This window comes from Rhamphochromis sp. 'chilingali' (assembly GCF_963969265.1).
Source record: "Rhamphochromis sp. 'chilingali' genome assembly, chromosome: 18".
NCBI lineage: Eukaryota > Metazoa > Chordata > Actinopteri > Cichliformes > Cichlidae > Rhamphochromis > Rhamphochromis sp. 'chilingali'.
This window is the reverse complement of record NC_137945.1, coordinates 14,518,281-14,545,462: the sequence shown is the minus strand read 5'-3', so window position 1 is coordinate 14,545,462 and position 27,182 is coordinate 14,518,281. Positions and strand designations below refer to the sequence as shown.

Here is a 27,182-nt window from a genome sequence, read left to right as displayed (position 1 = left end):
GAGGGTGCTTCCCTCCAATAGCAAAGCACAGGATAAGAATCCCGGCCTCTGACTGGCTCATAGCAAGGAGGCTGGTCTTACCTGATAGGTTGCAGTGGCATCAGTACTGGTGTCAGTCCCCAGACTGGCTAGCTTCTCCTTCATGTGTAGGTGCGAGCGCTGGCGCACGCAGAAGAAAGTGGCCGACACTGCCACGGCCACCAGGATGAAGAGCATGCAGAGGACGGAGAGCAGCAGGAACTGGCCCGACTCCACCCTGGTCTCCTTCACCACGGGGATCTGGGTCAGGCTGCCCCTCTGGAGGACACACACACAAACAGAGAGAGAAAAACGCTGTCAAGAGCGGTAAATGATGCCAGTCTGTCTTTTTCCCAGACTGATGCAGTCGCTTTTGATTTATAGCAACCTCCATATCAAGTCTGCAGTGCATCAATTTTCACCTGAAGGCTTGTATTGGGGAAAAAATGTGGATGCAGAAGTGATGCAAGTGCCTTGTCACCTTACCTCCACTTCCTCTCCCACTCTTTCCTTCCACCCACTGCCACTGTCTGACTGGCCATTCTCATTAAAGAGCTCTAACTCTGGCTTGATAATATGCATTCAGACTCAGTCAACCCCTATTACAAGCCCCTGTCCAGTCCTGTCTCCTCACTGTGCCCCACTATAGATATTTACAACCCCATTTAGTGCTGGCATGGCACGGGCTGGCACTGTGCAGCTTCAGGAGGCCTGGATACTAAAAGCTGTTGCTTAATTAGCTCCTCTGGTCCTGAGTTTGGCTGGATTAGGCCCTGGCCCAAGCTGCACAGCTAATGGCTACCAGGACTGGGGAGACACAGGCGGCGCAGACTGGACCCTCACACATACACTACTATCACCAGTTCAGTAAAAAACAAGAAAAAAAAAAAGCTTTTCAAAGATTCACACCAACGCTGCATGTTAATTTAGACAGTAGTTTCTACAGCAGACCAGGTTTAATGTGGTGTAACATCATCTAAGAGATTTTTATCAGTGTAGGTTAAAGAATAGGCCCTATGTGTTGATAATTGGTCCACTTGTGGCCATTTACTATAACAATAAATCCCCTGTAGGCCTCGCTGATACATATTTTGAGAGCATAACAGTGATAATTAGGAGCAATAATGCAGACGGATAATTAAAGATACCTAAAATGTAGCTGCTAATAAGACTGCCTGTGCTGATTGCATAGGCATCCTGTCAATTTGTCTTTGCTTTGAGCTCTGCAAAACAGAGGGGTGCAATTTGGCCCAGCACAATTTGCCTCACATAAATCATCCTCACTGTCCTCTGAGATTGACGTAAAAACATGGCGTTTCTGTAAAAGCCAGATCTCTGCAGATTTTGATCAAATTTTACCAGCTGCACACATGCCAATAGCTATGCATCTGCAAAAGGGCAATATCAATAACAGTGCACGAATACATCAGCAGGCTCCTAATTGTCTGCATGCAATATTGAAAGATTGATGGGTGGAATGAATCAAATCCACCCCCCCCCCCCCCCCCCCAAAAAAAAAAGAAATAAAAAAAGCAGCCAGTCGTGCTCTGACATTTAGCCTGAGGGGTCTAATGGGCCGGCTGAAGGATGACTACATCTTGTTATACCATTTTCAAAACAAGACACTTCACCTCACACCAGTAACAATGCGGTTTGACCTTGTGGCTCGTAATTGCCAGTGTTTTAGCTGTTGTGCCGATGCCCGGGTCTTTTCGATTACTGTGTTGGGCCTGACGACAGTTGCTGTTGATTGCAATTGCGGTGACTCGAGCATGTAGTTTCAATCAAGCATTAAGAGGTTGGACAACAACCGAAAGGTTTGAAGAGGCTCATATACGGTTAGAGAGGGGAGAAATGGCCTCCATCCAGTGAATTGTCTCTCGTTTTTAGTGATTGAAATGAATACACGGACAGCAGCAATGTTTTAGAAATGAAAACTATTTTCATTTGCTAGATGCATTCTAACATAAACACGCACACAAAAAATAAAAATATCGAAGCTTAAAAAGCCTCCTTCCACTTTGCATCCAGCATATCTGGCACCATAGGATGCTACACTGATTCAAGCCTCTGAAATCAAAGTGCCTACTGATTCAGATCTGCCTCAACCGATTTCCAGCAGTAGCACAATAATACAACTCTATCTTTTATTTCGAAAAAAAATAAATTAACATTTATTATAAAGTTCATCACGGACGTGGCCCTTCGTAATACGTGGCTTATTCTCGAAAACGATTTACCTGGTCAGCTTGAAATGAATAAAAATGTTTGGGAGCGAACAGACTTGAAATGCAGTGTGATCTTAAAAGAGTGTTTGAAGATGGCAATCGAACTGGAAGGAAACTAGAAGAGAGACAGAAAAGGGGGGGGAAAGGAGGAAAAAAGGGGAGGAGATGTGCCGCGAAGAATTACCTTTTGAGTTTTGTTCCTCAGCTTTTTTTCAGCTTTTTATAAATTACATTTTGTATTAATTTTTCACCCCATGATTGGAGTCTGGTTCAACTAAAAATTGCATCAAGATTTCCCTCATAACTAAATGAATATTTTTAACCGAAATTATTCTTTTAAAAAAAATCACAAGCTATCACATTTAGAATTTTACCCCCTTTTGTTTTATGTGCATTTAATAAAAAATATCACCTGGTTGAAGCATCACAGAATAAATCATCAGCTTAGTTTTTTTTATATCTTTTTGGAAATGTATTTGTTAAATCTCTTGAACACACACACACACACAAATGATTTTAACACCATTCCTATCTCTGGTTATAACTCTGCCTCTAACAGGCTCTCTCCCTCTGCTCTCCTCTCTGCTCACATCGCCCCTGTCTGGTGTGGTGAATTAGCCAATCTGAGAGGAGACAAGGGGCAGATGGATTTCGGTGCTCTGGATTATTCACATAATAAGAGGGAAGGTCAGGCAGAGTGGTGCTGTCGGGGCAAATGGCCATCCATTCACTCACACCACAATACCTTTAAGAAGTACGAGAGGAAAATCCTTCCAAACACCACAACGCCAGACCTTAAATCAAAGTCTTTTCTTTTTGAAGTTGCAGCTACTATTGCAGATTTGAATGGTATGAAATCAGCTCCATGTAAGCTGTATTCATGAGAGAACCTGTGATTAATAAAAGAAAAAAAATCTCCCAAAATAAAAGTGTCTAATGTTGTTTAAATTTGGCAACATTGAAAATAATTTTTAGACTTACTTTTATTCATTCATTTATATATACAATATATGTGATTTTTTTTAAGTCAGCCAGTCCTAAACTAGACTTAAACGATGAAAATAAATCTAGGAATTAAATAGATATTTATGTCACAAAACACATGATTAAAAATGAATATTTGAGCAGTCAAAGAGGGGAATTACCAGTTCTAATTCTCAACATTTAAGAGTTGGAGCTGTCGGCACCAAAGAAGATGAGCCTGCTTCGAAACTTTGTCCGCTGCAGCCAGATGTGCTCCCATCAAAGCAGCAGACTCAACACACCGCTTCCTAGGATTTTTTTAAATCTTTTTTTTTCTTTCTGTAAGATTAGATTTATTTTTCATACACTGGAAGCCAAATGCTTTCGATTCTCGATCACATTTATGCCATCAGCTTTTCGTGATTCGGTCTTCAGCAAACTATCGCGCAGAAGGAGCGAAATTAAATGTGCTCAGACTGAAACCAGAGCTCCTAAATTATTCTGCATCTCGATGAAAAACCATTTTCGCTCACGGGCTTTCACCGTGATTGTTCGCAAGTTTTTTTTTTCTTTTGTTATTTTTTTTCCCAAAGCCAATCCTTCTCTCTCTCTTTAACCGTTAAAACTTGCACACTGATTACAGCACAAAACAGACACACGCGTTTTCAAGCCAGGAGATAATTACCCAAATCCATGTCGCCGGGCAGAGCGCACATTTCGCAGTAAACGGAAGCTGATGCTGCGTCTTGTATTCCAGAGAGCACGGATAACCACTGACGCTCGCCGCAGCTCCAAGAAGCGTTTGCGCGTCCCGGCCGCCCACTCAGTCCGCTTCTCCAAAAGTTCCCCTGCGATGGTCCCATGCGTGCCCCCTCCCCAGCGCCAACAAAAGACGTAGATGAAGAAAAAAAAGAGAAGGGGGCAAAAAAGGGAGAGTCGAAGAGAATAAGAAAAGGGAGAAGAATGTGGGATATGCCCGCCTGATTTTCCGAGCCTCGGAAGAATGTGCAGAAGCCCCACTAGTGAGTCCTTTCAGCGCCTCTGTGCCAATGAAAAGAGATGGGGAGGTGGTGGGGTTGGTTTTTTTTTTTTTTTTTTTGCGATCATTTAGTTAAGGCTGAGCCCCTCCTTATATTCAGCCGCTCAGGAGTCCCCGTCCATTGCACATGTCATATCCACTGGTTGCTATAGCGATGCCTCCACATGTTGTCGACAGTGAATGTTCAAGGAGCGATGCCTGGCTAATAGGCTTGCGGGCCGAGGGGCGATATGAATGGACATAGGGCTAGTCACTCATTTGTTGAGCTACTAGGGGTCTCTGTGTTTGGTGTGTGAATTGCTGTTTTCTCAGGCTCTGCTTTTCCTCTGCTCCCTCTCCCAGGGATTCAGTTATGTGAGCAGAATAAGGGAGATGGGGTAGTCTATTCTTCAAAGTAGGCTTTTGCATTTAAAGCTGAAGTGAGCGCTATTATTGGAGGCTACCACACCGTACAGTAGTTGTAAACTATATGAATGCTGCATCGGAGATAGATTGGGTGCATTCTGGAAAAAAAAAAACCCAAACCTCAACCTAAAGTAAAATTGCTTATAATTGGCTGAGTCTTTTCTCCGCTTCCTTCCCAGTGCTGCCAAAATGAAGTGAAAAGGAGGTGGAAATTGCAAGTTTAACAAGTTTTAAGGATAAAACTCAATAAAATGCTATCCTAATTAGCAATCAGTCTGAAAAAAAAAATCCAATGGAGAGTAACAGCTGCACTTAGCAGGGAGAGAGAGAGCGAGAGAGAAAGGGGGATTATGGAGAGCACAAGCAGAGAAAAGGAGAAAGCAAAAGAAAAGGGGCGGTGAAGAGAGGAGAACGGGGGTCCTGTCAAATGCAGATGACGAGTCGTGGGGAGGGGGGCTGTGTGACGGGGCGCTCTCCAGTTTATTTTTTCCATTCAGAGAGCACCCCCTCCTCTCCTCTATTGTCCCTCAGTGTGACAGCTGGAGTTGGCAATGTGAAGGGGAGAACAAAAACGAGCTTGCTGTCCAGCCTGGGTCTGTGGCCACATCGGACGCCACCACATCTCCCCCCCCACCCCCCAAAAAAAGCAGGGCCAACCAGACGGGCCCCGCGGGGATGAAACCTGAAGCAGAACACACTCCGATTGACTCGACAATTTTACAGCATCCCCCAAAAACTCTTAAATGCGTAATTGTACCAAGCAGGATTAGCTGCAAAACTAAAACTGTGAGTGCATTTGGCTTTCCCCTTTTCTCATGGCCACAATACGCTTGACACTTCTCACGTCGTGCTCTCTGCACACTTGCATCTGCAAATATCAGAAAATTATTCAGAACCCAGACGCTGTTTTCTCTCCTCCCTGCGAGAGGGCATGCAAATGCTCATGGCCCGCGAGATAAATTTTTCTAACTTGCAGGATTCTGATTCAGTTTTGAGCAGATTAACTCATTCTTTCTGCAGTGGCTTGCTGTTGCAGCAATGCACGACAGATGCAGAAGTAATGCAAGGTGGGAGACTTTTATTACGACTGCCGGTGTGTGGGTTTTATTACTGGTAAGAAATGAATAGTGGCTCCTGAAGTTAATCCCCAGAAAATCAGTCCCTACATTAAGTCGGCAATCATATCTGTCTTGGTCTCTGGTGGATTGGAAGAGAGACCTGTTCATGCTTTTTCATACAAGACACCCTGGTTACACACCTGTCAGCCCTATCTAAACCCATACTCACCCAAACGAGTATTCCCCTGACGCTCAGAGGATGAAACCTTTACCTTTTCTTTGAAGGAAAGCCTGACTTTGGCACATGCCGTTTTCCTTTACTTGAACTCTGCGTAAATGGACACATTTTCACACATGCCGTCTGCTACGTGCCGCACAGTGCCATTTGACAACTCGTGTCACATCCCCCCAGTGAGGCCAGCGCTAATGGTTATCTCACCAGGGAGGTCTGACGTGCATCGATTCATTCTCTCTCTCTGTCACACACACACACAAAACCCTACAAGCAGTCAAATTCAGGATCGTACTGAAGTAAGTCGCTCTCGTGGTCACTGGTGATAATCGTAGATGCTGTCTCGCCTGCGTGTCCCTCCTGTAAGTACCTTCTCGGGGTAACACATGTTCCAACAGCCGCCTTGAGTCCTGCATGGCTTATCTGTCCTCCTCTACTCTCGCTGCTAGGCTGTTTGCCTCTGTGACACATTTCACATTTCTAATAAAGAAAAAAGACGGAAAAGCAATGAGTGTGTTTAAACAGTGGCAGACAGAGGTATGCGGCACTTCATCATGTCACCAGGAGAGAGGTGGGGATGAGAAATGTTAAACAAATGCCAGGATCAAGTGCGCTACCTGCGATGGCAGAGCAGAGACATCCACTGATGCCTCTGTGTGAGTTCAGAAACGGGTTGAGGAGACAATAACTTGCTCAGGTATTATCTTTGCACCTACAGGCTGCAGACATCTGGGCATATTGACATGTCTGTTGGAAATGTGCAGGTATGCTTCAACAGTCCATCTAACGGTGTAGGAAGACCTTCATCTGGACACACAGACGTCTAAGCTTTTAATATTTCTATTTTAGCAAACAGAATAGAAAGCCACCTTGCAGAGGACAGGGAGGCAGCACATTGGTGGTGCACACATATACCAATCACACTATAATGCTATCAGTGAGAGCCTAATGTCATTTACAGTGCTGCACAAGAAACCAACAGCTGCAATGTGTACCTGCAGACTTAACTAATGTGAGAAAGTGCTACACCAGAAATAGTTAGGGGGATGTTCTGCAAGGCTTTTTGAAACAGGGTGCAATAAATTATTCATAATAATATGTGAGAGACGTGGTTTCTACTGCTCAATTTGGGAAGGTGTTGGAGGATTAGCTTCAAACTGTAGCGCGGAGAGAAATGTATGCAGTACAAAATACATTTGGGTTTTGTCTTCCTTTTTTTCCCACCCCTCTCCCAGATCCACCAGCTGTTATCGTTATTGCCGAAGTGATATTACACGATACGTGCGAGAGGGAAATCTCGAGGCTCATCTGGGTTTTTAACTCTTCTGTTTTTAAGCGTTTGATTTACACATTTACCCTTATGCTGTTTGTCATGAAACAAAGCTCTCATAAAGGCAGGGGCAGAGATGCGAGGACGAAAAGTTTGGTTTGAAAGTCTGTCTGCTTGTATTCACAGTACACCGATGTCATTCTGGGATATTGTTAGTCGCTACACTGCACTTTGATTTTGCCCCCCAGACATAAAATTATACGTACACAGAGGTAGACTATAAAAGGTGACACTTTGCGCTCTTGTCTAAGCCTCTTTTAAAACATCACTTAAGGTGCAGAAAGTTGACAGCGAGGTGAACGTCTTTAAATGCATTGTGTCTGTGTGTGTGCGAGAGAGAGAGAGTGCGAGAGAGAGACCATGTGTTCCAATGGAAGATGTTCAAAGACCCAAAAAGGTCCCATTTCTGGGTTTTACTTGAAACAATTGAATTGCTGTGTCTCATGCTCATCACTTGCTCAGAGAGGAACCATTCAAAACCCGTGTGTGTGTCAGCCATGTCATTCTGGTATTTTCCCCAGATGAGCTTGTTCAAATAGGCCTCTTTCTTATGTGAATCCCAGCCCAGGCTTTACCAATGCCAAGTAGTTCAAAGCAGTAAACATCAAGGTAAATGCTATGCCTGTCATCCTGACTATATTCAAAGCACAGAGGCAAACCCACACACATGCACGTCAGCGCGCACTTAAAAATGAAATAGTGTTGTGGCGTCACAGCCTGGAGTTTGAAATCACAGCACATCTGTGAAATTATAGAAAGTGTTGTAATCTATTATGATATAAGCAGAGTGATACATATTATGTCTTGATTTAAATGGTTTATAAATACTGATCATGTACACATACACTACTGTATGGATTCCAATCGCTACAGGTGAGGGAGAATAAAAAAATCCTGTAACTGTTTTAGTCGAAATAATATAACACAGAACCGTTTCTCGTCAGTCCCCCTGCACTCAGCTTTTTAAGGTACTTGGCAGGTAGGTTATTCTAGACTACTGGACAAGTTGAGACAATATGTGTGGATTTTGGCTGCCTCCCTGTGTCTTTCTAGACATCCCAGACTGACTCCAGGCTCTGAGATCAGGGCTTTGTGTGGGTCGTATGAAGGTTGCAAGACTCCTTGTTCTCCTCACAGATGAAGATGGTCACACCATGGACAGGAGGACACTCTGTAGCTTGTGTTGGCATTGCCATGAGTGGCTACGTATCCTCCTACTGTCTGAAAATTCTTTGGTGGTCTCGCTGCTTTGGCTCCATAAAGTACACTAAAAAAACTTCAAAACAAAACAAAAAAAAATCTACCAAAATAAAATAAAAAATAAAATAATGTCACATTATTAAGGTATTAGTAAGGTGTTAGCGAGTTCTTAATTCATCATTTATACAGGATTACTCCTCCTTAGTATGCCACTTATAAATACAGGCATAATATTATGACTATGATAATGATTATTACTAGCAGTGATAACATTCTTCTTGAGTCTCTCTATGCTGTCTGTTATGTCTCATAATGGATGGCTGCCTCTTTCTGAGTTTGTTCTGTTGTGAAGGACTTCCTGTTAACTGGGAGTTCTTCCTTCCCATTGTTGCCAATTGTTGCCAAGTTATTGCTTATAAAGGATAATCTAATTGTTGGGGGTTTCCATTCTGTAGTGTAGGATCTTTACTTCACAAATTAACCTCCTAGGACCTGGCGTCCACATATGTGGACATCACATTTTGGGTTATTTAGACCAAAATATTCAATTTTGCTCTACAAGGGCCTGATATCCACTTACGAGGAGATTATACTGCTACTGTTCTATTGAAATTTTAAACGAATATCCTCATATGTGGCTCTCATTTTTCTTAGAAACAAAAATCAGGTTAAAAAAACCCAAATCTGGTAATTCTTTGCTTTTACGGGTCGCAATCAGCCCAAATATAAAAGAGAAATTAAAAATGCATGCCGTGGAAGAGTTCGGGTCTTAGGAGGTTAAAGAACAATGAGGCTACTTTTTTTTGAATAAATGAAATTAAAATGAACTGCACATAATTGGAAATGGTAACTATTAAGGTAACTAGTGTACTCATTTATTAGTGTATAGAAAAGCATGATTTCAGATGCAGTCTGAAGCTCTGTGTTTTGGCTTGTTCGCTTGCACTGTTTGTTCAATCAGCATTTAAATCTAATATTCATTAAACCTTTTGTATGTCGAGCGAAAGGCAAGTCAACATTGTGGATAATCACGATCTGATGGCACTAACTGTTTATCATACAAGTCAGATGGCAGATTACCTAAAATTGTCAGTAATCTTTGAGAAAATTGTCATTGATTTTAGAAAATGGTAAACAGAAGCAGCTTCTCCTTTCAAGGCTGCAGTCATTGATTTGTCTGCTGCAAGGACATGTGTTAATATCAGAGTTTGATTGCTGTAGTAAGCTAATTCAACTTACTATATTTTAATTATTGTATCACTAACACTGCTCTTTACAGTGTTCATATGAAAATGAAGACTCTGCAAGAGTTGCAAGTAACTGTTTTCTTTATATTTTTGTTCCAAGGAGCCAGACTCTTGTAATTAAAAAAGAGAGTAATAGTTCTTCAGGCTTTCAGGGGTCTGTCAAAGCTTTTCTTTCCTTCCTCTGACCATTTTCAGAGGATTTTGTTGTTGTTGTTTTTTGTTAAACTACTTAACACTGACCTATGGATCATTCAAGCATAAAATAAGCACCTACCCCAAGAGCTGAACCAGTGTTGTATTTACACATCACATACAACATACAACTGGATATACTACTTAAAGAAATTACAAGAAAGCGTGCCTAAGAGAGTTCAGGCTGAGTTGAATACTAAACGTGTTCATACCAAATATTGAGTTACAGAATTGCTAAAACTTGTTTTTGTGTTTATATACTGCATTTGTACATGTCTCAGTTTAAATCACTGCACATATTTCCCATTTTCCTAGCAAAATATAAATGAATAAAGGGTGGGCCAAGACTACACAGTAATGTGTATTGTATTCTTAAAAATCTGTGCTAAAGCTGCATATCATAGTTAGCATTCTAATTATTTAATGGCACTGAAGTAATAATACAGCTTGGTTCCTGTATGATGTTAGCTTCAAAGCTAGTTAACCTTAGAGCTACATGCTAATGATTACAGCTTACATTAAAGCACATACCACTATCAAATACTTTTGTTTAACTTTTGACCTTGTTTTTAGGTTTTTAAAAAAGGCTCCTCTCTAAGCTCTAAAGTTACAATATTTTTGTTTGTACACCAGTTTATTTGAATAGCTAGTTACTGCTAAGCTATGACTAGCTAAATCTGTCTGAATGGTCTCTTAAACTGAAGTGCAGCTTTACATTTAAGCTCTGATCTTCTTTTAAAAAGCTGGCTTGTTAATTCCAGACAAGACAAAGCTGTCAAGTGTCTGAGAAAGTTGAGCTGATTTATTTTAACTTTCTATTATTTTTTTATTTGGTCAAGGTGCAGCTTTAATTCCCAACTGGTTGTAGCTGACAATAATGATCCTTTCTCCCTGCAGCTGTGATGACAATAGCAATATGTCTGACAAGGATGATTGTGTTTGCTAAAATGCCAGCCAGAATTAATTAAACAAGGTCACCAAATGGTGCTCGTTGCTAAAACTTACAAAAGTCTGCTTGGTATCAGTAAAGATGTTTGCACTGTGGCCCGAGACAAAGTAAATTATGCTCAGATTTGCATTAATCACAACGACAAGAATTATTTTCAAGATGTAATGAGCTTCTGACAGGGGATATTATAATACAGTAGGTGAAAAGTCATTAGACACCAAATAAAATGGCCATGCCCAGAGTGTGATCTGAGTTTGCTAAAACAGAAGCCAATCAGGAAAAGTAATTGAAGGTAATACTTCATTCTCTTGTGGCAAAAGATAAAAGAAGAGCCACCACTAAAAATCATCCGCAGTCAAAAAACAGTGAGGAAAAAACACTGTGGTTTTAATTGTTTTGTTTGAATAGAATCCACACTACTTTTAGACTATTGTGTTCTCAGCAGGCTTTTTTTTTTTTTTTTATCTTGGAGGGAGATAAAACTGCAATTAATTTTGAAAGGGGCGAAAACAGTGAGACAATACATCAAGTCACACATGAGTGGTGGCAGGCAGGGATATGTGGGCTGCAGCGGAATAACAGAGGTAGTCAAAGGTAGCATTCATAATTGAAACCCCTGTCACAAGAGACTTAGTGGGCTGGGGACCTCTGATACTGAGACTGACAGTAAAGGGACAAAGGGAAGTGTTCAGAGGAGAGCACTGAGTGACTTCATAGGTTCAACAACATGGGTTTCCTCCACACCTGAGTCCACCTACTATCTTAAAGCCCCTGAAACATTTTACTGCTCTATAGCTGCTGCACCATTGCACAGTGGTGCTCAGTTTCATAGTCCAAAGAGTTAAAATTCACCCACAATCTAAAAATAAGTTGAATTGTACTTTTCAGTAGATCACCCTTGAGCCAAAACCTGCACAACTAAACTTACTTTTCAGCTGAAATGTGTTTTCTCCCGGTAAGGTAGCATTATCGTGACTTTTGCAGTATGATGCAGTTTAAAAAGAAAGCTTACATTTGAAACACGAGGGAAATGCTGGATTTTCACAAAGTTCACTGGGGGTCAAGTCCTGTGTGGGATAGTTACTTTAAGAATGTTGTTTGGGCCAGAGGTCTTGAACATTTATCTGTTTTCAGGCTTGAGGAGACCTTGACAAAAAAAGAAAAAGAAAAAACAGATGAACAGGTTTTTAAATGATCTATCCTTGGAGTAAGCAATTCTTTGGATTCTTTAGAGGTGCCTGGTGCCTTTATCCTCTTAATTTCGCTGCAGGTGGTTAGCACGGATTTATACCGGTTAGTGCCGAGTAGTATAGATTTAAAATCCCAAAAAGAAGGAACGTTGTGGAGAAAAACGAAGAATTTAACAGTGTGTGAAAATTACTGATATGCCTGTTCCAAAACCAGCCTATTTCTTTTACTCTTTTTAAAGTTATTAGGGTGCTCAATACTTTTAAAAAATTTCTTATCAAAGAGAGCTACTTTCACTTTGATTCATTTGCACAAACACCCTTAGGACTCAAAGTGGCCTTCGAAGCTTTAAAGTTACTGTTTCCTAATAGTGCCCAAGGTACAAAGTAACAATATGCTCAGCTCCAAATCTTTGAAGGCGTACAGGGTGCCTGGTTTTAAAGAAACAAAGAAGGGAGAGAAAGTACCACTACTCTCTGATGAATGTATCTCACTATATTTGTTAAAGGCCAAGCTTAATAGTTTCCTAAAAGACCTAAACATGCTAATAGATATTTTAGATTTTAGATAGATGTGTTTTGCAGCTTTTTTAAGGTCAAATATTACTCATAATTTGGTGTGACACAAGAAGATGACAGGGATAGGGTGAGATGGAGGCAGTCAATCAGAGATCAACATAAGCTACAACTGTTTTTGCAGTCAACAACAAAGTGTTAGCAAGAACCATCGGAAATATGATGGCATAATTTGACATAATAACCATTTTTAGTTCATTTTCCCTAGTTTCTGTATAAATCTAACTTTACTTGAGGCTGACATGCACAAAGTGGTACCATAAACTATCAGAAACTACATTTATATATACATTTATACTGAAGAGTATTTGACTGTGTAAATGACCGCACTATACCCATAGTTAAACAAATGTTCACACTGTGGCCATCAGTGCACTTCAAACGAATCAAATCTGGCATGGTCTCAAACGCTACTGGGCCGCTCTTGAATATGGCGTCCCGAGCAAATGCCAGCACACTCAATGAAACCCTGGGCCTGTTTGTTTAATGGCATCCACGCCTGATAGAGCACAGACAGAGCAAACAAAGCAAGAAATAAACCAGGACAAGCATCCCAAAGTGAATAACCAGCCTTGACACTATTGGTCAGTTGAAGTGCAGGGCGTACTGGCAGGTGGTGAGAACGAGATCGGCCACCCACCCGGCCTGTGCACGTTGTGGCAATCGGCGCTTTTTTATGGTCACATTTCTGCCGTTTTGCCTGTCTGAAAGCAACAAAATAAATATTGTTTATAGTAAGCAGCCTCCCTAATACAATTAGATTTTAAATTGGCCCTTTGAGAATGCCTCTCAAGACTTTAGTAGACAATTATTCCTCTAGTTTAAATCGAATGAAAACAACGCACATTTCTGATCACGTTTGATTACGTTTATTGGACAACCAAAGCCTCGTGTCGCCGCCTGAGCTGGTGCTGGTGGACCCGCAGCATATTGAGGCTGCCTGCCTGAGCATACGCCCCGATGATCAGCTACAACTTGTATAAGTGAAGATATAGATGTAGAACCACAGGAGGCAGCGCGTGATGGGCTAAGGGTCATATCCCTGTAAATGCACAGAGCCACAGCCTCATAAATTCTCATCAGTGTCTTCATTAAACATTTTCCCCTGTTATCACCATGACAACAGCGGGCCAGCGTGTGCCCGCAGGGAGAGGCGTGTGTGTCTGTGTAACCCCGGGGGTGACTTTGGGGGGTAACTTGGCACAGACACCAACAGCCCATACCTCTCCTCTGGACTCGCTCTTAGTATAGGGACCGGGGGGGGGGGGGGGGGGGGGGGGGGATTGTGGAGTGGCAGACAGCCAGGAAGGCTAGAGCTGTTCCACAGCGATCACACTTGACGGGCACTGGCTGTGTCTGGACTGGAGGCAAGTGCTCTGATTTCTCTCTTTAATTACTGCTAATCGGAGGAGCCACAGCCCATGCTAATGAAGCCACACCAATCAGCTGGGGGAAGAGTCATGGGCCTGGCGCTGCAAAACAATCCTCTGCACGGAGAGAGCTGACACTGCCTGCCCAGCACCGCAGCGTCCCTGTGTGTCTCGCTGTCTGTCTGTCTCGCAGCTCCGGCAGCTTTATACGAGGTGTCTGCCCTCGAGCCAAACCAAGCAGCACCGCTCGGCAAAAGAAACCTCTGTGAATCCCTAATGAGAGCACTGCCACAGCTGTAGTACGGTATCAGCCGCCTGTTTTCAGCTCACGTCTCCCACAGCTTCACACCAAAACCTCTGACAACAATGCGAAGTATGGCTGATAAGAAATTCTGAAGGCAAAATTAATTATGATTTATGCCAAGATTTTGATGGTTCTGTAACGTAATAATACAATTGACGGCTCATTATTATAAATGCATATAATCAATCTAGCCAATTTTCACCCACAAACATAATTACACTCTATGGCTTTTTTAGCGAGCCAGTGAGGACGTCTTTTTTCTCTTTCTTCAAAAGGAAGAAAGTAATGAATAGTGACAGACATGTGATTGCATGTCTTTGCGGACCTGACTTGCAGAGATACTTCTGTCTTTTGTTATTTCCAGCATTAAAATGTAATTCCTTCTATTTGTCCTTCATATTGTTTAAGCTGTGAAAAATTACTTTGTCCTATATTGTTTGTTTTTAAATTTGTTGTCCAAATGTCAGATAAAATACACAGAAATATACAGATATTAGATTAAACTCTAAGTATCTGTTATGAAAATCAAACTAGTATATCGTAATTATTATTAACTGCACATTACTGTTTGACATACTATATATTTTTCAGTTGTGAGCATGTAACTATTTTCATGTGTTACATGAATTATTTTGATATTTGGTATCAAACATACAGCCCGTAGACTAGAACAAGTCCCAAAGGATAGCTCGGAAAAAACAACAATAAAAGAAAATGTACTGCTCTTTCTGGTGTGATGCTGCCAGCACAAAACAGGAATGAAAATGTATAGAAAGTTTAAAGTAGATCTACTACTACTTAAAGTAGTTTCCCTCGAGAGCAGTAAGATAACATTGTTACCTCTATTATTACCTCAGTTTACAGGCTCAGTCTTTGTGCCTTAGCACAGTTAGGTCTTTAGGTTTTTGGACACTGATTTCATGTTTGTACACCATCACAGTGGCTTTTTTTAATCAAACAATCAATTATCTTGTTTTGTAAATAGATGGCTGATTGCACAGGGGCATACTTATAATATATTTTTAGTTATTAACACAAAAACTAGAAAGAAGAATATATATTGTATAGTTGTGGTCAGAAGTTTACATACGCTCATCGAGGGCAGGGATGTCATGGTAATTTAAGGATTTCTTTGAGCTGTTTTTTTTTTTTTTTGCAAGGTGGAATGATTGCACAGCACACATTTTAATGGCTTTAGCAAAACAAGAATTGGGTGCAGAAGTTTATTTTGGATTTTCTCTTACAGCTGCACTAAAACCTGGTTAAGTTAAATGTCAACCAGTTGCCTTTGGACATCTGCAAGCTTCTGTAATAACTCTGGCTAGATATTTGATCACTCTACTTGGCATAATTGGCAGAGTTCATTTAAACTGGTTTGTTTCCTGTCACAGAAATGGGATTTTGAGCACACTGCACAAATTTCCGATAGGATCTGAGGTCAGGGTTTGGGAATGACCATTTCAGAAGCTTAAGGGAGCGCTTCTAAACAACTGCAGATTTCACGATCAGTTCAAAGACTTGAACACAGATATTCTGATGTTATTCTGATATGCCACTACTTTGCCAAGGTCTGGAAGAAGACCACAAGTGTTATGCTAAGAGGAAATTGATTAGGATTTTCAGGAACTACCAAGGGTCAAGCTCGCCGTGAACTGGAAACTGTCGGAACACTGGCAAAGTCCACAGTGAAGCAAGTTTTCAGCATGGCCGTGAACTGAGAGGGTGCCGACCAAAAAAGAAGCCCCTGCTCCAAAATCAGCACCTTCAAGCTTGACTGAAATTTTCACCTGCCCACATGGACAAGCCAAATGCCTTCCAAAGAAAATATTTTTGGACAGATGAGACAAAGATTGAGATATTTGGCCACAACAAGATAAGAGGTATGTTTTGGAGTAAAGGTAAGGTTCTCAAACCTAAGAACACTGTACCTGGTGTCGAGCACGGTGGTAGTAGCATCATGCTCTGGAAATGTTTTGGTGCCAGTAGTACTGGTACACTGCAAAGAAGATGAAATAATGAAGGAGGACTAACTGCAAATTCTTTAACTTCAACTCAAATCAACAGTTAGATGGTTGAACCTTGGCCACGATTGGGTATTCAAACAGGAGAATAATCCCAAACACATATCAACATTGTTTTTGTAAAGCAGGCTAACATTAAGCTTCAGCAATGACCTTCCCAAAGTCCCAACCTCAACCCTTTTTGTGGACAATGCTTAAAAGCCAGTGCGTGCCAGGAAACCAACCAGTTAAATCAATTCGACCAATTCTGTCAACAACAGTGGTCAAATATTCAACCAGAAATGTTCCAGAAACTTGTTGATGACTACCAAAAGCAGGTACAACTTGCTAAGGGACATTTAACCGAATATTAGTGGGGGCAAGTCATAGCATAGATTACACAGACACGGAAGGAGACGGAGGTTTTAACAGAAAGCGACCCCTTTATTGAGCCAGTAACTGAAGGCTGACCTAAACACACATGACGTAAATGAAACCATGAAACCAAGAAACACAGAATATTCAAACACTATAAAGTCCAGAAATCTCGAAACACTGGGTCAGTGACCCAGAACAACGACTGGGTGCATGTATGCATTTGAGCCTGTGTCGATTAGAGAAAATCCAAAATAAATTAAAACTTGTTCACGCAATTCTTGCTTTTGCCCAAATTACCTTGATATTCGTGCCCATGATGAATGTTTGTAAACTTCTTACAGCAACTGTTGGCCACTGTGGTCTGGTCGAGTTTAGTTCGACTATAAATGGCCCAGTTTAATTCTTCCGTTGTTGCCCATATGACAAAGGCTTTATAGATGAAATACTTGCTGCAGGTATCTACCACAACCTGCTGTGTATTTTCCTCCAGCACCTGACAGGACGAGCCTGCACGTAAATGTAAACAGGCATCTTGGCAGCCATATACAGACGAACATGGCTGCCAACAAGCCAACTGTGATATGTAAAGCAAAAATCCCATCACAGCAGGACTCTTCTTGAGTTCACAGACGACTCTCAGCATCTGATCTTTGCCGCTGCCTTTTACCTACACGTGTCTGCTGTGCAATGATTGCATCACATATTTGGATGAAAGATAACATATATTACTCCAAACACATTAAAGAAAGGCCTTCAGTTTGTGGCTAAAGGGCCTAATTAGACTCAGATATTGAATGCTATCAGATTAATATTTATTCATGAAAATTAAATAGCTGGCAGAGATCAAGCAAGAAAAAAAATGCATGCAGGTACAGTCTTAATTTAAATTATGTAAATTGTTATTGGCCCAAGAAAACCACGCCTCAGAATTATTTAGAATTTTCATTAAAAACAGCAAAAACAATAAAAACAATGTAAGGATTAAGGAGAATATTTATTATCTCAACTTAAAACCTATACACCTCTCTAAACATTGCTTTAAACAAGGCTTTGTATTATTATGATTATTGTACATTACTTTAAATTCAGAATTTCAGACATGTCCAAACATAGAATATTCATAATTTAAACATTTATCATTATGTCTGAACACTGCAAGGTCAATGCAGCATACTCTTTTTGAGCAGTGAGCAGAACTGGTAGATGTTGTGAAGCCACTCTGCACCAGACTGGTCTAGTTTCATTTCATGGTTTATCACCACAGATGGAAGATATTCATACATCCTCCCAAGTCAAGGTCATCATATAAAAGACCATAACAGCTCATCAAGCAATTTAGTTGACCTTGCCATGCAGAAAGCAACTAGCAGTTACAGCAGGATTCACAATTACACTCAATTAAAGTCAATAAAAGATGATATGACAGTTGATTGCATTTAATTTACTGAGAGCAATGCGGTTTTCGTGTTTTGCGCCCACTGAGCAATAATTATTCGACCGCACAGCTATCATAAATTGTGGTGTTTGCTAAAAACATGCCACATTAATGTTTTAAGATGAAACTATATTCATGAAACTATATGCACATATTTATATCTTTAAGATATTATATTTTAATGTTACTTACAGTCCTGTAACTGGAACTTTTATCTTCCTTTTTGGACAACTAGAGACTGTAAGACCAAAAAAACTCCAATACTGTGAAACAAATACTGCAGCCCTAATTTTGCTGTAATGTTAAAGAGATTACCACGGGCCACTGGTTAGCCTGCAGCAAGGGCCTTTCCTGCTGCTGTCAGTGCTAAGGTGCCAGATGCGTTAGGCAAGTAACCACATGATAAATGGCAGAAGGTGAGAGCTCTGTGGCCGGGACCTGGAGCACCCTCTCCCTGCATCCTGCTGCCAGTCCCTTGGCATGCGGCTTGTCAGGCCAAATGGCAGCCACATCCTCCTTTCAATGTTGACATTTAAAACCTCTGCCATGCTATCCAGCTGTGGACACTGCAGGCCTAACCCCCCATGTCTCCTCAGCCTCTCCCAGACACCCAGCCCTCAACCCAACAGTTGCCGCTCCCAGACAGCAGTCAACTAATTTCCATAAACGGTCAAAGCGTTGGTTCAAATAACTGTGGAATTTTTAAAAAATTAAAGGGAAGAATGTTCTCATAGTGAAAGATGCAGATTATTTTCCTTGTGATTTAAAACGTGCAGAATATTATTTTGGTTCTCAGGTATGCTGCAGGAGTCCTTTTTAATGTCACCTGTGTGTTGTTTGTGAAACATTGTTAAGCTTCTAATTATGCTGTGTAGTACAACTAACTTGGTTTGAGCTTCATAACATAGAGAACGAAACATATAAAACATCTTCAAGATGGAAATATAGTGAAGATGGTATGGCTTTGCCTTGGGCATGCAGGTAGCACGCTAACATTAGCATCTTTAAAACAACCCCATCTGACATATTAAAAAGTCTTCCAGTCACATTTTTAAAACCAAAGTTGGCTGCAAGAGGAATAAAAGTACTCACAGAAGCAGCCTTTAGAAATTAATTCACAAGCACCAGGCCTCTCCTTTAGTAAGATCTAGGAGGGTAGTTGAGCGTAATCACCACCATATTGGGAATAAACTGTAGTGAAGCGGCAGGGCGTACAGTGATTATTGCTTCTTAAAATCTGCATCTGCGTGGATACCAATGTAAGAGTTGTAGGGGCATCTATCAGCTGAGGTCTCGATATAATTTTCAACTTTTTAGGTGGAAACAGTCAAAAGATACCAACAACAGTTTTAGTCTTTTGGTGGAGATTATTAATTCTGGTTCTTATTTAAAGGAGAAGAAACACAACTCTGTGGTGGTTATATTTTATTATTAATAACGTGCCCTATTCCTCCTGTGCTTCTAGTCTGTAGGAAACTGTCCAGGAGTAGGTACTGTCCATGCTCCTAAAGGTACGCTTTAGGAGCATGTATACCTTTGAGGTAACCGAATGCACTCCAGTGATCAGATTCAGATAGATTTGCATTAGGGCATAATAAAAGAAATCAGGTTGTAAAATAAGTAAAAATGAACTCAGATGAAGAATAAAACATACCATAATAAATTTTGATTAAATATATTTAGGAAAAAATAAGTCAAAAATACAGTACCAGTGTGTGAAAAACTAAGTATAGTGGAACCCCCGACTTATGAAATTAATTCGTTCGCGAGGGTCTTTCGTAAGTCGAAAATTTTCATAAGTCGAAGCACCTATTGCACGTTTTGAATGAGGCAAGGCTGAATGATAGGCTATAGGCCAATTGCTAACTAGAACAACAATACATCGTTCAAGTGAAACAGCGAAGCGCAAGTACGGAAGCCAAGGGGTTGTCACATGATTCAGAAGGCATTGTGGGCATTGTAGGCTCAGCCAAACAGAGCCGGCAGATTTCATTACTTGGGCATTTTGCTGTAACACGGACAGAAATATTGCCGTTCAGCGCCTTCGTAACTTGAATTTTTCATGAAACGGGGTATTCGTAAGTCGGTGTTCCACTGTACACCCCATTATTTGATAGCTTTTACCTTCTGGATGACTATATTAGTCTCTTACATCATTTGGCCTCTTGCTTCTGTTCATTTGTTTATTCAAAGCATCCTTGTGGTCTCATCACATCATTTTTATTAGGTTGAGGTCTGGACTTCAACACACTGAAGTCATTGCAACAGCTTGATTCTTTATTTTTCAGTCGTTCTATTCTAGATTTGCTGCTGTTTGGACCAAGCATTAGCTGTTGGATAGATTTCCACACATTTGACTCAGAGGAGTTTATGTTGGACTCAATGACTCCAAGGTGTCAAGGTCCTGTAGCAGCAAACAAGTCAAAATCATAACCCCTCTACCACCGTGCTTTACAGTTTGTAAAGGTGTTTGTGGTGATATAAACACTAAACATGGGACTGTGCATTATGGCTGAACATCTTCATTTTGTTCTGATCTAGCAGCAAACTAACACAAATTTCAGATTTTATAGGGATGCTCACACTTGCTGATGATAAATTAATCAAGCGAATTTAATTAGCAGCACCAGTAATTCCTGTGAATGCAGTACTTTAAATTATTTTTCACACACTGCTTCTGCATTTGACTTGATTATTGTTAAATAAATAATGGCATGCCATAATATATAATGTGTCATTGTTCATCATCTAGGTAGTTTTTTACTTGTTTTATTACATGGTAAGGACACGACACATAAAACCTTAGAAATGAAAGAGGGCGTACTTTCTTTTTCTCTCAACTGCATGGGTTTTACGAGTATGATTATACGTTTTTTTATGTTCAGTGTATCCTCATATATGTAAACAGGTTTTTGTGTTTATTCAGGGCTGGCAAAAGTAGCAGACGTCACTGCACGGTGGTGAAAACGATGGCAGTATGATCTGTGAAAACGTAAGAAAATCAGTAAAATTTGTGAAATAAGGTGAATCACTCACACTCAAAGTACAAGTGCTGTAAAATTAATTAGTAGCACTCCATGAAAGAAACTGGAACTGAAACAGTGCCAGGGCTAATGGTTGTGAAGCAGCAGTGTTACTGAGTGAACAATTCCTAACAGTGTAAGGTTTTTCATGAGTGCATTTTTTCCCTTTAATTTTATCTAAACCCTCATAATACCTCCAAGGCCACCCCGACCTTGTTATTTCTCTTCCAAGAAGAGATGAGTACACCAGAAAAAAAATCTCTTATTTAATACCTTACCTAAGGTGAAAGAATTGCCCTTCAACAAGCAGAGTAAAAATACCACTGTCAACTACACACAGTAACCGTGCCTCTCTTTAACAAAGGCAGCAGAACATAAAAGAAGTGAAAGGTAGGAGAGTAAATACTTTACATTCTGATACTCATTAAAAACAGACAAGTCTACCCTTACCCGAGGGAGAGCACACGTCATGATATAGAGAGAGGCAAATACCAAACTGCATGGCTTGGTATCAAAGGCATTTCTGCAGTCCAAAGGTCAGGTGATGGTAAAAGGTTGCCGGGAAACGGGGCTGCTGGACGGGCTTTCATCAGTGGGAGGCAGCTGGAGTCTCCAAAGAGGCAGTGCTACACGGGGCTGCAGGCTCAGTGGGGCTGCTCCGATATGACATTTCACATCCAGATCTGCCACAGTAATGGCATTTTAGCCACTTTTAAAACAGCCAGATTGGCCTTCCTGCACTGTTGAAATTTTTATAGGCAGCAATTTTTGATTGTTTGGGTTTATTACAGTCTCTAAAGAAGATAGGATAGGTTGTCAATGTAGAAAAAGGCAATTGAAGGCCAATGTGGAATTGATTGGCTGATGGAAAGACATACTTACAGGCCACACAATATGCACACTATACAAGACGTGCATAGGCACAGCATGTACTCCAAAGTGCAACTTAGCCACTCTCATTTCCCTGGAGGAGCTACAGTCATGCTTAAATAAGAATAAAAGATCCCAAAATTAACATAAAAATGTATTTTCCCCATCTTGTGATTTTTACAGCTCGAAAAACCAACGTGGGAAAATATGTTTTGAAGTAAAGCATATTCCCATGCCGTTACAAGATCAATTTGTAGAGCTCTTGTCACAGTTATTTATTTATTTCAGCCAGGGTATCTCTTCTCTCTGGTAGGAAATGGTCAGTGTAGTTTTCCTTTGAAGTCTCAGCTGAAATTATTTGTCCCATTCCCTCTGAGAAATTGCAGTCACTGCTGGTTGCACATGGTATTTGTTGTTAAGTGGAATGTGCTACAATATTCAAGCTTTGTTAGATTAAAGGAAAGCAAAATGCACTGATTTTCCTTCATATCAAAAAACATGGGAATAAATATTCATGTGGAAAGAGAGTTCCGCCAAAACAAAATGCAAATTTACAGTGATTATCTCTGAGCTAAGAAGTTATTGGAGCCAGTTGAGTGCATTAAGATGTAGTGTTTGCTGCTCAAGTTTCAGCTGTCTTGTATCTGGATGTAACAGTGATGCATTAAATCAAACGTCATTTATAAGACATGAAGATTAACACAAGACTTAAGTTACCCTGTAAGTGTGTAGATGCTAACTGCTGACCTGAACATGCTAACATGATCATGTTATCCAGGCTACTTCTGTACTTGCAATCAATTTTAAATAAAAAAATGTCTTATGCATTACCATGTTACCTTTTGATAACCTAAAAAGTTTAAGTATTTACTCTGTATATTTTTCTGTATAACGCAGGGACCATCACCGAACTATTAACTAAGTGGTTAAGTATACATTGTCAGCACATGATGCTAATGCTAGCAAGCTAGCCAAGAGCTGGTAATTTTTTACGCACTAATGTTAAATTTCCTGTTCTGTTGTCTTGCTGCCTTTACTAAAGTTCAGATTATTAGGCTAGTATGAGTGTTCAGAGTATATGTAAGCTAATAAAATAATATTTATTTATAGACTTGTGACTAGATAGTGGTAGGTCTAGTCTTAGACCCAGATAAATCGTAGGAAAGACTTGGAAATCTGTCAAAAACCTTTTTTTTTTTAAACAAAAAAAAAAGACAAACAATATTGTTATTTTTAGGTAAATAAAAAACTTTTGTTTATACCCAAATTTGGGTATAACACTAGGCTTCTCTGATAAGCAAGAAATTAATCAAGCATAACATTCACTAAAACTAATTTTTCTGTTTAGGTATGCAAGCAAATAACTGTCATTTAATCTTAATTAAAAATTATAATTTTATTATTATTATTATTATTATTGTAGCTTTTTTGTGAAATAGCAATTTGGAAAATAAATCATGCAAAATAACAATAATCATATTTTTGGAAGTAAAACTTTAATTATTTAAGATATTTAAAGCTTTTAAAGAGCTTGCATATACTAGTGGTTATGACAGAAACAAAAAATAATAATTTTTGTTAAATAAAATATTTTTGTTAGAACCACTACAGTTAATTTAGGTCAGCTGTGGCACAAACCTTACATTTTGGGGTTGGCAAGCCAGTGCAAAAGTTGCAAAAGTTAGTTTAGTGTCATAAAATGTATTGATAAGAACAAATGACCTTCAAGACTGACAAGGTTGTGAAAGGTTTTGCAGGTTTGTGGTGCGATTTTCTGGTGGTTACACAGAGAAAGCTGCAAACATGCCACTATGTCTGAATTATGATAAAGATAAGCTAAGTAGCCAATAAAAAAATGCCACTGTAAGCTATTTTGCCATTGTTAAGCTGAATTTCAGCACAAATTATGTTGCGTGATCAGTTGCAGTTCTTTTATTTTCCATTTCCTCAACTCCAAATGGATTGTTGTCTTTTAACACTAAATGTTTGAACACTATAACAATAATTTAAAGTTCCAGTCTATTGCTTAACTTGTATGATTAACTTGTAAGACTGTTTAATAGGGTTGCACGACTAGGTCCATATCTGACTAATGGTACTATTCAACCACACATTCAAAGAGATGTCGAAAATTTAAAAGAAAAAGACTGAAACTGAAACAACAACACAAACATGAATAATTTAAAATATTCAGCCGTGGCACAATAATCTATTTGTTAAGGAAAATTATAAATTAATTTAATAATAAAACTATCAAACCCATTCAAACTGATCAAAGAAGTTACATCGATGCTGCTGACTGGCCAAACTTGAACTCGAAATTACACATTCAGCTGTTAATGGTGACTATCCAAAGTATCATATAGTATTTTTCCTTTTTCTTTTCTTTTTCTTTTTTTTTTTTTTACAGGAAGTCTGTCAGAAAATTCTCATGTAGCATTAATTATGGTTCAGGATATTGGAAGGAAAGCCTTCAAATCCATTGTGAGGGGTCATCATTACACATGACCTTTCTCTGAAATGAGTTTTGCCTCTGTGCCTTAGCACTTATTCATTTCATTAGAAATATATCGTGGTCTCTCAGACATCATACGATGATGGCATTCTCCCGCTGGGCGTCTAGACTGACACGAGAGGATATAACCTCTTAATATCTACTTATTAAATAAAAACAAAATGGAAAAACATGTAAAAACACAGGTGCAAATAAAGAGTCAGACATCTGAAGAGTATGCAGAAAAAAAGTGCAGAATTGAGCCCTAAACAGTGGTGAGAGGTTGTGTAAGGCCACTTCATTAATACACCCCTTTACTGTAAAAAACACATAAACAACACACACATCCTCGGCGCAGAGACTCCCTGTCTGCCATATGTGATTTACATTTAGTGGTTGAATAATCAGTTGACACGTAGCTCAGGGAATTCTCTGCTTAATGAGCACCTCTTCACATAAGCAGTTTGCCAGAGTTATTTGGAACATGAGACCGCTGTCAAAATGTCAATGAATCTCAATTTAACTACCAACTTAATCACATGGGGATCATCTAATGCAGGCAGGATGAATGTGGAGCTACGTCCTTGGTGCGTTTTCTTATAAACACTGGCACAAGTAGAACAGAAAACTGGGAAAACATGATTAGAACGTTTCACATGTCATTAGGCATTAATTGTGAATGATTGTTTTGAGAAATTTCTAATTAAGCAGGTATACTGGGGATATTTAACTTTATTTAAGAAAATGTTGATATGGAGCCCTGTGCTGCATTTTTTCTCAGCTCCTCTTTGGATGGGTGTTAATTATGTCAGCTGTCAGAACTGTTATTTCCTCGCAATTTTTAAAAAAATATTATTTTTTTCTTGATGAAAGCTTCTGCATACTCGTATCATATGATGCGAACTCTTTAATTGCGATTTACGTTTTTGATCAGATCCTAATTGACTGAGAAATACTTCTTACAGGGAACCCTTAAAAAATTAACTAATGCCTGACAAGCAGTAAGATTTAGTCATCGTTCGCTCAATTTTTCAAAAGACTGGAAGTTACTACTTTCAAGCCTTAGATTTGTATTTTGACCTTACATCTGGCAAGCAATCGCTTCTAAAAAACATTCTCAGCCTCCCTTTTATTCCCCTGCCTCTCCCTACTGGTACCAGTCATGCTGTGTCTACGGCTGTCAGCAAAAGCAACCCCTTTTCATGGTGTCTGGTCGCTGCCAGCTTTGGGTGTGACTCACCTCCTGCGCAGAGGAAGAAGATACGAGGAGGCGGGTGGTGATGGGGGGATGGATGGTCACACAGCTCTGTGTGCCTTCTAGGAACGATGATGTTAGCGGAGCCAGTAAGTGGTACGATCTGTCGGGGTTTATTTTCTACACTTAGAGTAGTAAGAGTCTGAAAATAACGTGGATGTGTTCGCTCTGTATGGTTTCAGCGTGGCATGAATATAGACGGCGGAGTCGGTACGAGCTCGACCACGTCAACCGTGAATTTTTTTCCACTTTGCTTCTTTTCTTCCTTTCAGTTTTTCACACATTTACAGGCTCATAAATTGCTGTGAGGAAACCTCTATTTGCCTGTTGGGTTTTCACGAGCGTGCATCTCCCACTCGGGAAACAGCTGTTAATAAGAAAGATACTCAGAAAAGAATACACTTGCATACACTGTGTAAGAAAACCAAGGTAATCATTTCCTGCCCTGCCCCCCCCCCCGCCTTCCTTGGTAAGCCAACTTCTATGCGATCTATAATGCAGTAGATATTGCTCGGCCTATTGATTGATGTCTCCTTCCTCCACTTTGACATTTGCTTATCCTCGTCCGCATCTACTGCTATTGACGTTCGCGCTATCTGGACATCTTCCTAAGCTGTTTTGTCATTTGTCACCTCTTAAATAAAAACGGAGGCGGGTGGGAGTTGTCAGTGATAAGACTTAATGATACCAACCGCTGTGATGGGTTTATACAAGCTGAAGGAAAGAATATCGTGGAGACGAGTGGTACCGCTTAATTTTCAGCTCTATACCTCTTATGGTTTCACGGAGCAATTTTACCCAGCCTGTTTCTATTTCTGTCACTAATAAGCAGACTAAAGACGACCCTCTTTGCAACCTCTAGCACACATTCACTCATAACTGTGGTCAATTTAGTGCAAATTTACTGAAAGCGGGCTTTCGGTTTAACACCTTTTCAACTAATGTATTTGAAGGGCCCACTCCACAGGCTCTCCTGTCAAAAGCTACTATTTTCCCCAACTTACCCTCAACTCTCCACTTCCAGGATGCAAACTGGTGAGATCAACACATCCACATTAGAGCATCACTGATAAAACCCCCCCCCCAAAAAACACCCTCTGAGTGAGTTTTCAGGATTTATACTTTGCCAAATCACGATTTGTAGTAAATGCTGTGCTTCCTTTACCTGAATTTCAAACAGTCTTGCGCTGATTTTCTCCCCATGAGGTGGAAGACAGATCCTTCCTTTCCTCCCTCCCTCTTTCCATCCTTCCCTCCCTCACCCTGGCTCCTGCGGAGAGGCTATTATTGCAGCTAATTATCTACAAATAGGCCCAATATGACAAACACAGCCCTGTACCAGTGCTAGCCGAGTGCAGGAATCAGTCTAAGTGAGAATAAGAATAAAAAGGAGGCGAGGAGAGGCGGACAATGAATAGGACAAAAGTTA

The 27,182-nt window shown here is 40.2% G+C and overlaps 1 protein-coding gene across 3 annotated transcripts in view; it reads right to left on the bottom strand.

Moving 5' to 3' along the window:
• Positions 1-27,182, bottom strand: part of ptprn2 (protein tyrosine phosphatase receptor type N2) — a 163,424-nt gene that overhangs the window by 28,039 nt on the left and 108,203 nt on the right. For all 3 annotated transcript variants that reach the window (XM_080864736.1, XM_080864737.1, XM_080864738.1), the window contains one exon: positions 82-297. In XM_080864736.1, the coding sequence (XP_080720862.1) occupies positions 82-297 (216 nt within the window). The remainder of the gene's footprint in view (positions 1-81; positions 298-27,182) is intronic.